The sequence below is a fragment of the Neodiprion virginianus genome, chromosome 1 (genome assembly GCF_021901495.1).
Source record: "Neodiprion virginianus isolate iyNeoVirg1 chromosome 1, iyNeoVirg1.1, whole genome shotgun sequence".
NCBI classification, from domain to species: domain Eukaryota; kingdom Metazoa; phylum Arthropoda; class Insecta; order Hymenoptera; family Diprionidae; genus Neodiprion; species Neodiprion virginianus.
The window spans coordinates 39,608,941-39,626,086 of NC_060877.1; the positions used below are offsets into that span (position 1 = coordinate 39,608,941).

Genomic DNA, 17,146 nt, shown 5'->3' on the forward strand with positions numbered 1-17,146 from the left:
TCCACAGACAATAAGCTGATTGTAGAACTTCACAAAACGACACAGCTATTAATCAAGGCACATAAAGAAAACCGGTTCAACGACAAGGTTTAGCTGCCAAAAATAAAGCTTTTCGGCGGAAGCAGGCAATACGTAAACCACTTTCTGAATAGCCTGCACGGCTATTGAAACGACTTTAATTCCCATGCACTGTGTTTATTATACGAACAGACGAGTAACGAGGCCTCATCAAAACCGCACGCCGCGACCTCTTTTTTTAAACCAAAAACTTGACAAACATTTCTGACACTTCGACTTCGTTAACGTTTTTATGCATATGTAGATATTCTACAAGTTCCAAGCGTCCTACTCAAAATGGTCATTAAAGATTACATGCACTTAGTGATAACTTGTCGGTGAAATAAATAATTGTTTTGTCTTATCGATTAGACAATTACACCAATAATATGTTCAGTGACGTCAAGTCGTAAATGCAAATTGAACGCTTCTGAGAACAGCAAGAATGCGGTGGAACTTGGCAGAAATCTTATAATAATTATATAATCTTGTTTACTTGATCAAAGTTTACCTGCACTAGTCATGATAAAAATGTGGCGTAATTCAATCCGGTTTTACTCGATTCGATTGGTATGATTAATGATGAGGGTAGAAATATTTCGTACGTATGATCGCTCAACTACTCACCGACTTCCCTGACTTCGAAGATTGGTCGAACCTTCAACAATGTGCCAGGGACGAATCGCGACATTGGAATCGGACACCCCGTATGTGCGGAACTATTAGAAGCGTGCTAATTCGACCGTCGGCCCGTGCATCATCCAATTGGTTGTCTGGCGATGCCTCGGCGCCCGTAGACGCCCCTGCGATTCGTACAGAGCAAATCCATTTCAGCTGCCATTTCCGGCATGCGGTTCGCTACCCCGTTTTATCCCAAAGGAGCCGCGATCGACGATAACCACGACGCTCCCGGAGATCACAGAAGAACCGGACAAGAGCTTTGTCCTTGCTCTTCCAGAGCCGGAGGAAACGGGTGTACAACTATTTCCGTTACCGAACGTAGGTTCGATGTAGAGTACGCGAGTGAAAAAAAAAAAAAAATTTCAAACGCGCACGAAAATTTCGGTAAAGTATCTGAAATAGAATATCTAAATATTAAATATGCATCTTTAAACAACGATATTAAGAGCTCATATTTGGCTGAGATATTCTATTAAAGATGCTCTACCGAAACTTTGATGCACGTTTGATAAAGAAATTATTTTTTTTTCTGTTCTTTTGACACACCCTATAAAACGTACAGCGTACAAATGTTTTGTTGGAAGAACGAGCAAAATCGCTAAGACAATCAAAGGTTTCTACTTTAAGAAAGGCGTTTTGTTTCATTAATCATATCCAACCGAAAGAATTACCGGTTTTCCGTATAATGAATCGGTAAAATTGCATGTTTATCATGTTTCAATTTAAACTTGTTTGGGTTTCTGTATCTTCGAAGAGGCTCAAGCCTGATTTACAGTGTACCTATTTCTTGACGGAATTACTTTTACAGCTAGAAATTCGTAGACGTGGAATCAGCTGCAAAGCCGTGCGAAATCGAGCACGGGTCAAAGCGAGAATTGCACGCCGAGGTTACTCGCGAGGGGATTGAGGGGATTGAGGGTCCAGGGGGAAAAACATAGGTGCCGGCGCGGCTTCACACGCGTAATAAGATATGGCAATCAATTCAAACTAACCACCAGAAGCCAGTTCGCTCTCCCGATACCTACCCCGTCGCGTCGGCTCGGTTGGCAGTGGAGGATGACGCCCGGTATAAATCAACGTTATTAGGAGCCTCGTGTTCCTGGCGACGACCTCAACCCGGCCGTTTCGTATCAAATTATATTGAAATAGGCGAGCCGGTGCCACTGCCCCCTCAACGTTAACCACCCAGGGAAAATACCCTAAGTCTAGGGTGGATCGAATATTTCCGTGGCTACGGTGATCGAGGATGCAGCGCGTGATTTCGCGGTTGTACGTTACAGGCGGGTGGATGCACGATGGATGATTGTACAAGAGCACCGCAAGCGTTGGCTAGTACTGCGGATTCTGTATTATATTTGAGGGGGTGAAAGAGGAGCGCTCGGTGAGGTGTCTACCCTTATGCCGCTCGGAGGGTGTCGCGTTCGTTTTTACGCCTTCTCAGATTTAACGCGCAGATGCCGAGAGAAAGTCCGCAACGCTGGTATAGCGGAGCTTTGGTTACTATCATTCTGCCATTTCTCTCGCGCAATTAACCCCCCTGAGGCATGAAATTCTACGAAACGACGAACGAAATTCTGGATTCTTCTTTGATTTATATTTTTATTCTATATTCTTCGTCGTAACGGAGGAATGGCAAGGGTACCTGAGTACGCGCCGTACTCCCTTGTGTACTCGCTGACTAACGTAAGTAAAAAATGTTGGCAAAAAAAAATTATAACGATATTGAATTGGTCCAACTTGTTTCTTTTCGAAACAAAGCATAAAGATGGAATGTGAGCGTAAAAAGTATTTAGGTTCTTATCTTGTTTGTTTTTTACATTCCGAAATTATCGGTAAGTACTTTAACTTGCGTGTATTACGGAAAATATAATTCATTATAGACATTCGGGGATCGCGGGATATTTGTGCGTATCGGAACTACTTAGTTAACTACAAGGGTGAAAAGGAGCGGCAGGCATGGATGGCAATAATGTCGAGGCGAAGCGCGTGGAAACGCTGGGAGAAACCCCCACCGAATGATATTTAATACCAGATCCAATAATTACCAGAGACGAGACTTTGGGATTACATAAGTTTAATTGGGTTGCATGTTTATTTATTCAACAAATTCTCAGTCTCCGGTATATTGCAGTTGCAGTTTATTAGGTGTGATCTCTCCGATAAAAGTTATCATAATTTGTGTGTGATATCGTTCAATTTTTTCATGATGTGATCAGAAAAACACAAGTCTAATTATGAGAAAAGAAACAATTCTGGATTGTGGCGTTAAGAACATTGAACAGGAAAAAATACATTGTGTCGATTCAATTGGTCGCAAAAAAATGTACCGATCAGTTAAAAACGAAATAACAAAGGATCAGAGAAAATGATTGACGCACTATTGCAGAGTAAGATATCGCAGAAAACCGCAACCATGGGGGAACCGAGCATCGAAAGGTGCATAAAATGCCAGAAGCGCTCCGAGATGAGTTTCACTTAAAACACATGACTCTGTAATTAAGGATCGCTCAGTTGAACGCGGATTTGAATTTCTCAAACAAGGCGTTACCTGTATATAGGACGAAAGCTGAGATAAACTCGCGGGAATGTAGCCGAGTTTTCGAAAGGTGCTGCAGGCTTCTGCTAACAAGCACTTATCCCCTAGGTCTCGAAACATGAGCCTCGTAACCCACGTCTTTTACCCCTCGTCACAATCAGCGTCGTGCAACGATTCCTCCTAGCTACTAACGCAACATAACGCGCAAATCCTGTCTGTCAAGCCGTTTGCCTACAGTGTAAGATTTCTAAATTCACGCAGTACTAAAATTAAAGACACCGAAGACGCCGTACGATAGAAAGTAATGGAAAGAGTAATTGTCAATGTGAGGTTTTGGCATACTTACGAACACAAGCATGATGAAAAATGCGGCAAGATAAGACGTCCTAGCCATCCACATGCTTACGAAACGATAGTGTTCCCCAGTCACGACGTTTCTGTAATTGTGAATTGAAACGTAAGGTTATACTCGGAAAAAGTCCTCGTGATATAACATGAGCTCGAATTTCATAGACTACGGTTTGAAACAGTTCAAAAAGTAATCTCAAAGTAGTTTCTTTCTGTAGAAACGAAAAGTTTAAGGTCTGCAATTCGTATATCTAATTGTAACGAATACAGTAGCTTTTTCAGATTATTTACTAACGACTAAAGGTGTTGTTTCATGGTAAATATCTTTTTCTTCTAATTCGTAGGCTCTGAATTGTTGGCACGTGAATGTTCCTTTCAATTACTATCTTCGTGTGGCGTATCATCATCTCGAGGAGACTGAAATTGAAAGTCGCGCCCGCCACTAAGGAGTCGCACCTAATCGAAACTAATTACCGCCAAAGCCAAGTATCAGCTGCGGATAAGTTTATCAAAACTACCGGCAAAGAGGTGGAATTCAGTCAATCGATATTGAATGACCGGTTCTTCATATGAAGTTTTTTGAATTGTCGATAAGAAGATTGACAGCAAGAACAAACAACGTTGTAATTTCAATTGAATGAACACCGAAGGCGATAGGCGAAAACAAGTCAAATGACCTACAGAGTTCTAAACGGAACTCAAATTCTTGTAAAGTATTTCACTGTATCAAGAGATTCGTCGGTAAAAACGCGCGCCTTGGCGATCCCATAACCAGCGCTCTGCATTATCAGCGAAAGATGAGGAACAGAAGTTAGAAGTTATTTAAATTTGCAAATAATTCGTACCATCCCATTTTCTGGAATTAACACGTAGTATCAGTGAAACAATATTTGCACCTTCATACCTAAATATACTGAAACGTACCTCAAATAACCCTTGTTATCTTCGTGTTCAGCGAGAGTCTTTATACTGGCCATCAGCAAGTCATCGTATCCTAAGAATTCATCAAGAATAAGGCGGGAAAAGGCGTCCCCGAAACATTTCTCGTTCGAAGGATCGAGGGTGACTATTTTCACCGGAATGTTAAGCCTCTGTCGTGCAGCTGGCGATAATCTCAGGAATCCATATTCCAGCGAGTATTCGACAATGTATTCGTCTTCTGGAAAAACTGAGATCGAATTAATGATCAAATAGGATTAAGCGTTGAAAGCGCGTTCAATTTTTCTAATTCAATTTTCACGCCATTTAAAAATATTTCATTTCTTCTGATATACATTGTAACAACGCGCCATGCACCTGCATTACTGTCCGTTGTCTCCACTTTTTTTCATTCGTGGGATTAACGAAACAGATCGATCGTCGAAAGCTGAAAGCAATAATAAATATCGAGGTAGCTAAGGTAAGTGTCCCAGTTATTGATCCTATCCCAATTATTGACCTTTTTTCTTGTATCTGTTTGATCCTTCATTATAAAATGACGAAAAATTAAATTTCTATTGTCTGATCCTCTACCGATTGGTTTTAGACATCGATAAATTTACAATTTGTGGCATAACTTTATACCTTTGGAATTGAGTCTAAACGTGTCAATAACTGATACACATACCTTATACGTCAGTGGGAACAAAGTTTCCACCGACCCTAGAGGAGCAATATGCCGGAAACGTGAACTGCGATTCTAAGGCCGATATGTGAAAAGAGACTCCCCGGAATAAATCGGTGCCGGTTTCACGAGTTCCGTGATCCCCCGGCTGGACTCGCAGCAGCATTGCTCAACTTTTACGTCCTTCCGAGAGACTAACTCCATCCCACAGCGATGGTAACAGATAGGATGAAACTACTGATCGCCACGAAATCCTGCCAGGACATCTGTGCCGCGCCGCAGGAATCATTGACGCCCTTGCTTCTTCAACCCCACGAATCATGGTTGGGGATTCACAAAGTCTGTGAATTATTGTTCCGCGACCGTTTGTGCCGTACGTGTATTTATTTATGCCTTAGCTTTTTGCTATCTTTGCGTTACCGAAAAGAGTTGTGAACAAGTTTTCAATTCCTCAAGGCCACCCGAGAGTTTGTCAATTATTGTGTTCCACGAATATTCAACCTCACGATTCCATGTAAGTGAGCAACAGGTCGCGGCCATCAAATCAGTCCAATGCCGTTCCTCAGTTGTTACAGAGTTTATTCTCAGCAAACTTTTTTAACCTTATTGGGCTCCCGTTTGATCTTCCATCATTTCTGAACTTTGAAGGCTCGTTGCCGAATCCCGTGTGTGCGTGTGACTTAGCATATGTGTTTGTCGACCACGGCGTGCCAACGTATTTAACTGTTTAACCTTGTTTTCGCTTAAAAATTTTCCAACTGTTTTAATCTCTTCCGTGCTGTGTGAGATTTCTACCTTTCGCTTCGTATATCTGACGCGTTATCATCGTTCTGTCTTCGCGCGATTTTGGGTTTCCAGCCTATGCCATGTAAGTGAATTCACTTTATTTTATTACATTTCCATGATTATTCTACTCAGATTTCCCAGCTCTATTTTTATGGGAAATTGCTACCGAAATTGGGTGAAGAATTATCACAGAATCGATTTCAGTGACAGAAAATGATGAATCCAAAATTCGGTACCACTATTTGTTGTTCTCGGTATACTAGAAATTACTGCAAAAAGAAATCCTCTACGACAAAAATGTATACGTAGAAGATGTGTCGAAAACTTTCTTCGGATGCTTTGATTTTGGTTGCAGAGAATCTTTTTATTTACGATTCACCGTACATGAATAGACTATAAATCATAGTACCGAATATTTGATTCACCACACACTTTATAATAAGAAAGTGGAATATTCGGTGGTCATTCACACATGTCCAGTAGAATTTCCCCTTGAACAGCAAATATATCGTTTCTAGCTTCCGCGACAATTACCGCATACTTATTTTCACCTCCGGTAAGAGTTGTAACCGAAGTGATAGAAACAACTTATAGATATAATAGACTACCTTACCAACCTGCCTGGGGGTAGGTGGTAAGAATCTGTGCGAATTTCGTTCCGTTGTATAAAATTCATACCTTATCCGATTTATAATATAAGCGTACTCTGCTCCACGTCCGACACCGTATGTAGTTCCATTCTCGTTATTTTATATTGCATTTATAAAAATCTGAAACTAATGACTTTCGGTTCCGTAGGAAGAATATGCCAGGTGCACAACTAGCATGTCGGTATTATCGGTTCTTTCTTTTGCTGAGGTTTCCTGGCCGCAATGCTCGATAGCGCCGATGCAATTTATCATAACAAAAAATTTATAAGATGCAGGTTTGTAACCTTATCCTAACGAGCCAGTTTTTGACATACTCCCTACTTCGAGAATTCAGGGTCAAATTATGTAAAATATAAATTCGCGATGCAATTAAGCATAAGCATCCTCTTTTCATAAGTGCTACCTGTACAAATTAATTATGAAATTGGGAAACATCTCTGCCAGTATTGCATTACGTTAACGTTACAAAATCCAACCTTGATAGATATACATATACATATCATAACATGCAATGTGCCGAAGTTAACGCAATAATAAAAAATATCTCAAGTTACCTGCTCTGACTATCTTCTCCACTTCAGAAACCTGTCCTTTCAATGGCTGAATGATATGATCGCCATTCGTTTCATCGTTCGATTGATCCTCGGTAACATTTTCGTAAGAGTTCGTAGGCGGTATCGTCGTTTCGTCCACCACTTCGGAGCCTGTCTGAAAATTTAATTCCCTACTTCAATCAAGGGGACTTGAAAAATACATCTTTCCCAGGCTGCTCAATACAACAGAACCTTAAAATACGAACTTGATGTTTCTAAAGCTATCAAGCGTGTGACACGGTTAGTTAGGGAATGCCAGGAAACTTGAAAACATAATCAAATAAAATTGCCCTCCTATTCTACGTTTTCAATTCTGATCGCATTACCTCGAGCGGTTCCGCATTACTTGGACCATCCCACAGCTTCGTTGATAATGGCGGACTTATCGTCGCGTTCGTTGTACTTAAATTCGGGCTTTGCACATCGCCAGTAACAGACAGACTTCCAATTTCAACGTTGGCGTCTGTTTGCGTGAAATTCTTAGCAACGTTTTCGCTTTCCGCCTCAGCATTTCCCTGTGCGTCTTCCTCGACAGTCGAAGGTTCGATGTTCAAAAATGATCTGTTCAAAAATTAGAGGAATCAGAATAAAAACCTTCGTGCGATTATTATTCATTTTGCATTTTTTTTTCGCTACTTCTCTTTGAATATATGCTGTGCAATTAAATAGTGAGATATATTCGAGATACATCGGAGAAGACCTACCCATCTCTAGCTAAAATTCCTAATACGCTAGCGAGGTCATCGACTTTTTCCTGCCTCAACTTCTCCTCCTTGGCGTAACTCTTTTCTATGGTATAATCTTCAGCGCCATTTCTGAGGATCTCAACTCTCAGAATACCATCTCGAGGCCAGTCGTCTCTTATGTGTTCCAAACAGTTGGTTGGTGCTCGGGAAAACACTATGTGGATGTATGCCAGCACGAAAAATGACGTTATTGCCTGAAACGATACAAATTAACAATTTTAAACTGCAATTCATTCGGAGGCAAGCACGGGGGATAGCGCCGGGATGTACCAAGTACCTAACAACGGAGGACTCCGTTTGATAACAGCAAGTATTCGGGGAAGCATTCGACTGAATTCGAAATATCTTCGCGATATCTTTTTGAAGATCGCGGGAAGTAATACAAACTTTAAATAAGGTTTCGTAAATTTGCAGTTACCACTTTACAACGTTTTATAATTACAACTCCGCTACTGCTTGAACAACTTCATTCGCATTCTTCCCCGTTAACCCGATATGAAGTAATTTAAAAAAAACTGCGCACGTCTGGAATTCCGTCACACGACATTATCCAAAGCAGAAATCCGGCGAGTACTGGTTCTAATTTCCGTTATCTTCGCCGCTATTTGCCCAATTTCTCCGAGATCTCGCGACCCTTTGCTGAACTAACGCGTGCTTTGAATTACTCGTAAATACTTTCTCTGTTCTAAGAAATTCTACTTGAACGATGCCCTTATAGACATCTTTGAATAAACCCTTGACCGCCATCACTGCTGCGTATAGATCAATCCAATAAGTATAACCGCGCTCTGCACCTGCTCTTGGTAGATATGTGTAAATCGACGGAGTGGAAGAATGCAAACATTAAAATGTGCGTTCAAACTCTTGGCTGTGGGTTTTTTCATTTTAGTACACGCAAGTTCGGACATCTTCTACGGAATATTCTCTAAAAATAATAATAATAATAACAATGTCTCAGAAACTGGCATGGAGATATTTCCACATTATAAGACGGAAGGCAGTTTTAGGAAGTTGAAGAAAAATTTCGAAACATGTAAATTATATAAAGAAATAGAATGGTTAATGTCGTACTAATATAATGAGAGTTACCTTGAGCAATACGATAAATTCAATAAATCGTCGAATAGGTCTGGGGAAGGCTCTGGCGTAGGCAAGGGCGGCCTTGATGAAGAGGGCATGAAATAGCCTGTCCCGAACATTGAATAGTGGATTTTGATTATTGTTGTTCCTCGCCCTGTTCATATTGTTATTATTCAAGGGCCCAATGGCCGCTGCAAGTCCGTGATTATTATCCGCCCCGACTATGCCGTTGACGGTATTAACTGGTGGAACAGGTGGCAGGGGCGGTGGTGTCGGTGCCGTCGAAGCTATCGACGAGGGTGATGATGACGATGATGATGTCGAAGGAGTAACAGTTACCCGGCTCTCAGGGTTGTCCGGTACTTCCGGTGGCGGTGCTGCGTCGATTTCTGACATTTTGCAATATTAAACGATTCGGTAATTATTACCCTCTTATCTTATCGTTTCTTTTATCTCTATTATTATCGATATTCTTATTATTCTTTCGCTGCGTAAAATAATTGTCAGTGTGTCGTCGTCGTCGTCGTCTCGGACCCCGTCTTTTGTCGCGTTTTTTAAATTATTTTCAAAGCCGACAACCAATCATCGTATAGGACCGGGTTGACTTGTTTCCCGCACGCTTTTTCGTCCGGTATAACATTTCCGACGACCCGGGGTAGGGAGCGAAGCTCCGGACACCGCCGGCGAGATGCTCCTGAAACAATGTTTGGGAAAGAAATGTTTCCCTAAAGTAAATCATATATTCACCTTATCGTTTAACAATTATGGCCATTGTTAATCGTCGGTAGGTACATCACAACTCCTCGGATTGCCAATGGATTAACATTCAATTCTTCAATGTGGTATTTTAATGAAACAAATATTTAAAAAATGTAATAAAAAAAACCATTCGTCACATCGCGGCGATCACGTGGCAATGACAGCGCAGTATTAAATACGGATACAAAACGCACGCACACGCGTACACATAACTGCAGTGCTAACACTTTCCCGAGAGAACGTGTTATCGTATTTCGATATAATTTTCAAAGTATTTGTAAAAGAAAACAGGCAATAAAAGAACTGACTGATCGTGATGGGAAACCGAAGAGAAAAAAAATAAGCGCGGAGAAAGAGCGAGAAGGTGTATAGAGTCGAGGATGAAGCATCTAGACGACACCGCGGCAATGCATTCCAGTATCGAACGAACGGTATGTAATATGAAATATTTAGAAACGCGGAAGAGCAACAGACTGGTGCAGCTGGTGCTGCTGGTGTCCTACGAAAACCATAGGACAGCCCCGCCGCCGCTGATACACTGAATAGCTAAGTGAAGACCAACGTACGTTTCTTAGTTACGTAATTATCGCAACGGAATAATCGTCATCCATCGACCACGGGTGACTCTGCTATTTTCAATACCGCTAATCATGCAGCTATCGAACTGTCAACCACGGATCCCTGCGGCCTGGACTACGGAGCGAACCAGTCACACGGACGGACCTGCCTGCAGCATGCGGCGAGTCTTCCAGCTTTTCGTACAACGAAGACAATTCGAGTAGTTTGCCAAGACGGAGGAAGTGCGCGAACAAGTTCTCGGTTGTGAGACAAGAACGGGGGAAAATTACAAATACAAATATTTACGTGCAATAATGGTGTGTTCCGATAAGCGTGCGACGAGAAGTGATGCCTATGAATCTACCTGTCCACCTACCTATCTACCTACCTCCACACACGTCAGATACACGAGAAAACTGAGTCAAGTCAGGCTACGTACCTCCGCGCACCTTTCAGCCCTATGCCAGCCAGGTATTTTCGCTCGACGAGGTCCGCCGCACCCTCGACGAACTCGCTGTTTCGACCCTTCGATGTCGTCGGTTTTTATTACCCGCTATGCCGACGTTTGTACAAATTTTTGTTACAAATTTCTAGGTTCGTCAAAATCCTCGCCTTATCGTCATATGTTTTGACACACGACGCAGACGGTTCTCAGCAGCCTTGCCAACCGCCTTTCATCGCACGATAAAAAGTCCCCGTGGTTTTGGTGCTTCTTTTTAGAATTTTACTTTCTCTCTGACAAGTCGTCGACGCGACGTACTTCTATCGAAGCGGACTTTGCCGTTGGCTAATCGTGATTACGGTTGTCGATTCATGGGTTCTTCTCATCCACCAATTGAAATTTATCACTAATACCGGTGGCTGACCAGCCTGCTTTGGTCTGCGACGAAACAGTTTCGTTAATTCCCACCGAGGACGCTACCTATTCCCTGCGTCTGAGGTGGTTGCCTGTGACAAGGCGGACTTACGCGCTGATTATGATTTCAAGGTGCCTCGATATGGTATCAAACATGTGGAATAGAATTTGACATTGGCCCACTTCGTATTCATGCAGACCCATCGATGGAAAAAGTTGAATAAAATTCTTTTCTACGCCGTTACAATTAGTTGATATCGTGGGCAGTCTAATGATGGGTTGAAGAAAAGCGGTGTATAAATCTAGACCATTTGTAACAAGAGTATTCCTTGATGTTTTATATTTTTGATCCCAGCTTACATTAAACTGTAGTCTTGTTGAATTACCACTCTTTTGAATGACGCTCAAGAAATTTTAGACAGTCTAAATTCTCTGGTTCTACACGATTGACCGAACTGGGTAGGAGACAAAGTGTACAAGAAAAAATGATGAGCACATCGTACAGAAATGAAAATAAAACATGATATTTATTCCAATCGTCTTTCTTTTTTTTTCCTTTTTTAACAAGTATGGATTCAATTACAAAGAGAATATTTTGCTATCAATAGTGTAAAATATTACCTGTATGTCCATAGTGTTGCATTTACCCCTGGCAATCATTCAGCAAAACATCCCGTTATTCGCATTATTAGGGGGGACATTTCTATTAAAAGGTATAATAAGACGTAAGCATGTCATAATTCGACGCCAGACAGCAGAGAATATTGTCTTCGTCTTTAATTGATCTATTCAGTTTCTAGTTTCTTTTTTCCCTTGCGTATTGATTTCAGTTTCATCGTCTTGTAGAATATCAAAAACAGAACCAAACCGTGTGTGAGACGGCGGAACGCGACGATGTCTACAATCAATCAGCACCGTGAGCACAATGGTCACCCATTATTCAAAATCGAAAATTTTGTTAATTTGGTGCATCATTTTCTACCAATGTGTTAGAATCTGATTTTTCTATAGCTTGAACAATAACAAAGACTCCAAACTTCGCTTCGTGTGAAACTAGAGTGTCCGTGCTTACGATTGTCGAGTGGAAGGTGATGAGATAAAATCATAGCTCGAGTAGGGTGAGGAGGCTTACGTGGACTGTATCAGGCAGATGATTTCTTCTTTGAGATATTCGGTGGGTCCCTTGGTATCTAAAATCTCCGTATCCCAGCTGAAATTCAGTATTGATGCGGGGACCAGTCTGTTGTCAACCAAGGTCTTTTCATAGTCTTCATTCCCGAGACGATGACCCGTCGGCGTTGTTAAAACGAACGGTATCTCGTCGCTGATCAAATTCTCTCTGACAAATTCTACGACGTTCTCGACCCTTTCGTAAACCGCGAAGGTGCCTTGAAGCATTACCCCGTCCGGGAAACGCACCCGTATCAAGGCGTAACGGTATTTCTTCATTTCTCGCAATTCCTCTTTTTCCCGCATCGCCTTCGTACGGAGAATTTGACTCTTTGCTACCGCTTCAGACCTGTGCTATGAAATACATTTTTGCCAATACGTGTCAACTGCTATATTTTCAAGCCAAAATAAGAAAAATAGTGGCGCACCTGAGCTGATGCTCCTTCTTAATCTCCTCCGGCGACATGGTGAAGAAAATTGGAGGTAATTCGTTTCTTTTCGCTGCCTGACTCGGCAGTAAGACTTGTAAGTTTCTGTCCAACTCAATTCGAACGGGCTCTGCCGTCCTCAGGGCATCAACCAGTATACCGACTTGCTCGATCGAAGATTTTTCCGGATTCCAAACCAGGAAGTCCTCTTCCTGTTCCTGATGCGCTAGTTTGACCATCTCAAACCCAGCGGCTTTAAACAGCTGCAAGGCACCCTCGACGGGCTTCACTTTGTCCTACACATTGAACAGGTATCGCTTAAATTCACGAAGAAATCATTCGATTCGGGTATCTTACATTGTTATTCCAACCCTTCTACACACCTGAAATACCCGATTGGACATTCGTATTTTCCAGTATTTCTCCTCCCCCGGATTATTGATGATATTTTCAAGGTACTTGCACATGGTTTCGACACACTGTTCAACCTTTTCTTTCCCGGCATTACAACTATGAATGATGAGGCAGGCGGTGAGTCCGGGCTCCTCGTAATTGAGCTGCTCGTAAAGGAACTGTCGAATCTTGCTCTTCCACTCGTCCCTGGTTAATATTTCGTCAGAAATAATCGGACAGCGAAAATAAACCCCGCGTACAGCGAGCAGCGGGTTTGCCTCGACCTCCTGTGGGATTTTCTGCTCCTTTGGCAGCGCGATTTCCTTTGCCTCATTACTCGCCGCTTTTCTCTCCGCCTCCAGTTCTCGTTTGACTTGTGCCTGGATAGCCGCGTACGATCTGCGAATAAGCAGCAAGTGAGCAAAATTTTGGTAAACTGTTCATCCATCGTGATTAATGATCATGTAGGTATACTAGGAACGAAATCGAAATCCCTGGCCGAACTTACGTGTTGAACTTTGTCGGGTCTGGCCTCTTCGACTCGAGCCTCGCCAGGGCAGCTTGTCCTGCAATTTTAGCTTCTGTGGTTGGTTCCGCCCGCGTCACTGGCTTCACTGTTTCGTTAGAGTTCGATTTTGATGAACTCGTCGATTCGGTTAATCTACAAACACGGAAAAGAAGAATATAATCTTAGTTTTCTTTGTAGTTGTGCAGTTCAAAAACTTCAAAACGCTTAAATGCCTGTCGAATAGAAAAAAAAAATAAAATTTTCGGAGTGACTGACAGCTCTCTGACTAATTTTTGCAACAGTGAATACGTATCACACGTTTAATACTAACTTGTACCCCTTTCCAGCCATCTTAAATTTGGCATCGGATTTCTTTTTCTGGAAAAATGCTTTGATCTTGTCCGCCATGTTAGTTGTTTTCGGTTGGTACTCGATAAAGAGTTAGCTGGTGAATGATTTTCTAAACCCGCGGGGAATGCTCCTTGGGTAACTTCAATCGGGAGACGCTCTTCTTCAGTTCCTCAACGGCAGCAGAATTCGCTGAAAGTTACAAATTTTCATTAACATACTCCAACTACCAATAAGGTGAAAAGTAATCTATGAGTACACATACCATATAGTCAGCTGTGTATTAATACATGCGATAACAAAAAGCAGTGTACGAATTTAAAATGGGTCAAATGTACACCTAGCTCTGCGAGGATGGCGTCAAGAGTTTTCGGAATCTCTAGACACATGGCTACACAGTCTTAACTGCATCATTTCTGTGGGTGTATAATTACATACTATACTTGTCGTTAGTCGAGAACTTTATGCCACCCGTGAAACAGAAGCAGATAATATGATCTACAGGAAAATACACCAAATTTGGAAATGTTTTGCATACTTGGATCTGGTAGTACGTCTAATTTGAATTGCTACAATTTTTATGACTCTTTACAAATTTGTCTTCACGAATACTGAACGTATTTAAATTATATGAAATATTTCTTCATAAAAACTTTTCTTTTTCAGTAGAGACCGTGATGATACAATGAGTTTGGGGACATTGTAAGCTACCGCTGGCCGTTACGTTTAACCTACTGTTTTGAATTATGTCCAAGCATGACAGATATACGCCTATATTACCGTTGACCGCTGCTTTAGAATCCATAGGTCCTACTACGTGCATGTACATACATTGTATAGGCCCTCTACTGATTCAATTACTGCCGCAATTGATTACTCTTTAAATACCTATAATATCCTTTCCTCTATTTTTACTCACGTTGGATTTCCAGTCGTTTACAAGATGTGTCGCATTCATTAAAACAGATGGATGATCATTTTCATTATTATGAACATTGTTATCTTTACAAAATTATCATTTCAAGTGGGGAACGAAAGTTAGACGAGAGAAGAAATCGATTTTTTCACACAGATATGTTAAGAATTTCAAGGTCGTTATAATATATACAGTGCAATGTACACCTAAGAGTACGACTATAACGGAAAGTCTTCCGCGAAGCTCAACCGCGTACGTCGTCCAAACAATCGATGAATTCTGCAGTCATTAATTAGGATGAATGCTTAAAGATTACTGCTTTCCATTTTATCGTGCACCATTATCAGTGCATCGTCTGTATAATTGTGACGCACAGAAGACAAGGAAGCTCAAGATAAGAATGTGCAAAAGTACGAAACAAACATTCTACTCAAACCGTTTTTCATGTGAAAATATTCAGATCAAGACTTATACAGGACAGTAATTAGTGTATTATATTCCCATAACTAGTTTACAACATAAATAATACTATATTCTCACAACTTCAAATAATGGAGAAAATGCATGCACAAAACTTTCCCTGCCACATGTATATTACCTACACCAGTGCAGTGAATGACTGTTAACTCGTCATACGTGTCCTGCACTATCGCTATCAATTTTGTGGTATTCTATGAAACCAAATTTAGTATAAAAAATAACATTTGTCGAGTGAGTAAGTTTTCAGAGATAATATGTTTGTGAGGTAGACAATGTTAGGTACAATCGTTTCGCTTCCTCGCCTTGAAGTGAAACCTGAATAAGTAGCTGTAATCCACACGTATGATCAAATAACGCTATGCACGTTGTATTGTTATACATTATAGCAACAACAAATACGTACATATTTAGAGGTGAAGGTCACATCTTGCATACAGTGCAAGCGTCTGGTAGCATTGCGTAAATGCAGTGCATAAATGTAATTCGTAAGATGATCCCGAAATGAAACGACCGAAACGATTCTGGTCTTGTTAGGAGGGTATACTTATCTTACCTTCCGTGACAATTACAATTTGCATTTGATTGACGTGCTTTATGACTAAAGTATTCGAAAACGATTTTAATCCAGATATTTTTATCACTCTGCCAAGTTCTTCGGTGAAAAGAAAATTGATTTAGTGTGCCTACTCGAAAGGATAAAATTGAACGGCAATATGAACACGCTGAAGTTCGCAAATTTCAGCATAAATACGTTGCAGCGTGACCGAGCTTGTTTTTAAATTAAAAAATGAAATGCCAACTATATACAACACAAATCCAGACTAACGACACTGGATAATTCATCACGGCGCACATTAATCGAAATGTGAAACTAAGTGTAAAAGCATCGGAGACCGTTACCTGCGAGGTTACTTAAGACACAACAGATATACCTGAACGCAGGTGCAGGGAACCAGTCTGACCAGACTACTGCAATTCTTAATGCGTGGATCAACGAGGTTGAAGTTAGTAACGTTATCGTGACGAAACATTGCGGAAAAAATGCCTATTTTCGTAACTTTACAACACTGATTATAAAAAAACTGAGATTTCGAAAAATGAATGTTTTGTTTTATTACCGTTTAATGAATTTCCGAAACTTCCAAAATCGTGAAATAACGGTTCTCCCTCGGCATGACTCGTCACGATAACGTTGCTAACTTCAATATGATACAGATGATAGTTACGTTTAGTTGATCCCTGCTGTGACGCAATGCCACGAGTCCGCCAGTACGCAAGTATGTATATACGCGTGAGAAGAGAAAAGGTGAAAAGAAAACGTGACCAAATCTGTCAAATCTGTTTTTCCTGGCTGACCTGGTTTCATGAACCGATCGGATATCCGATCGCCGTAAACGTGCCAAGCAACGTATATGAGGGCGACGTTGCTGACGAGGATTAAGGCGAAGAGTTTGAAGAGCTGGAGCTGAAACTCGTCGAAGGCGAGCCAGGCGGAAAACTCTTGGAAAAATTCAAGTAGCGTCTGGTGTTGTTGGCCGTATGCGTCGTTTTCGTTACTCGCCGATGTGCCCGTCGAGTTTGAGGTTAGCAAGCCGAGTGTCGCGAGTACGAAGCTGGCCAAGTCGCAGGCGATTGTATTGATTTCGTCCA

General features: G+C 41.4%; 2 protein-coding genes and 1 long non-coding RNA gene across 11 annotated transcripts in view; 1 reads left to right on the forward strand and 2 right to left on the reverse strand.

Moving 5' to 3' along the window:
* LOC124310428 (membralin) overlaps window positions 1-11,236 on the reverse strand; it is an 80,344-nt gene extending 69,108 nt beyond the window's left edge. For 2 of the 6 annotated variants that reach the window (XM_046774362.1, XM_046774361.1), the window contains exons 1-6: window positions 9,090-9,558; window positions 7,959-8,194; window positions 7,581-7,815; window positions 7,216-7,369; window positions 4,547-4,790; window positions 3,621-3,711 (exon numbers count right to left, since the gene is read on the reverse strand). In XM_046774362.1, coding sequence (XP_046630318.1) covers window positions 3,621-3,711; window positions 4,547-4,790; window positions 7,216-7,369; window positions 7,581-7,815; window positions 7,959-8,194; window positions 9,090-9,476 — 1,347 coding nt within the window. In that variant the 5' untranslated portion in view covers window positions 9,477-9,558. Of the gene's footprint in view, window positions 1-3,620; window positions 3,712-4,546; window positions 4,791-7,215; window positions 7,370-7,580; window positions 7,816-7,958; window positions 8,195-9,089; window positions 9,775-9,827; window positions 10,120-10,405; window positions 10,524-10,703 lie in introns of those variants that run through there. The other 4 variants (XM_046774358.1, XM_046774359.1, XM_046774363.1 and 1 more) reach the window with 4 other exon arrangements.
* Window positions 10,608-14,957, forward strand: LOC124310432 (uncharacterized). Of its 2 annotated transcripts, none has more exons than XR_006909667.1 (2): window positions 10,608-10,714; window positions 14,770-14,957. It is a non-coding gene; the product is annotated as an uncharacterized LOC124310432 (long non-coding RNA). The 2 variants fall into 2 exon arrangements; XR_006909666.1 differs by having other exon boundaries at window positions 10,612-10,714; window positions 14,767-14,957.
* LOC124310430 (UBX domain-containing protein 6) lies at window positions 11,762-16,861 on the reverse strand. Of its 3 annotated transcripts, none has more exons than XR_006909665.1 (6): window positions 14,084-14,292; window positions 13,753-13,905; window positions 13,235-13,643; window positions 12,852-13,147; window positions 12,326-12,772; window positions 11,762-11,956 (listed from the first exon to the last, which is right to left on the reverse strand). XR_006909665.1 is itself a non-coding variant. In XM_046774366.1 (6 exons), the coding sequence occupies exons 2-6, from the start codon at window positions 14,158-14,160 to the stop codon at window positions 12,382-12,384; spliced, it is 1,326 nt and encodes a 441-aa protein (XP_046630322.1). In that variant the 5' UTR covers window positions 14,161-14,292; window positions 16,723-16,861; the 3' UTR covers window positions 11,762-12,381. The 3 variants fall into 3 exon arrangements, 2 of the variants coding, with proteins under 2 accessions (XP_046630322.1, XP_046630323.1); XM_046774366.1 differs by adding an exon at window positions 16,723-16,861 and having other exon boundaries at window positions 11,762-12,772; XM_046774367.1 differs by adding an exon at window positions 15,020-16,346 and having other exon boundaries at window positions 11,762-12,772.
* Window positions 16,862-17,146: the final 285 nt, after the last annotated feature.

Bases quoted from the DNA above. Each gene is read 5' to 3' on its own strand.
- LOC124310430 (XM_046774366.1), bottom strand. From the start codon at position 14,160: ATGGCGGACAAGATCAAAGCATTTTTCCAGAAAAAGAAATCCGATGCC. The intron at 13,148-13,234 runs GTGTGTAGAAGG...TTCAATGTGTAG, and splicing joins TGTCCAATCGGGTATTTCAG to GACAAAGTGAAGCCCGTCGA. The intron at 12,773-12,851 runs GTGCGCCACTAT...TTCATAGCACAG, and splicing joins AAGAAGGAGCATCAGCTCAG to GTCTGAAGCGGTAGCAAAGA.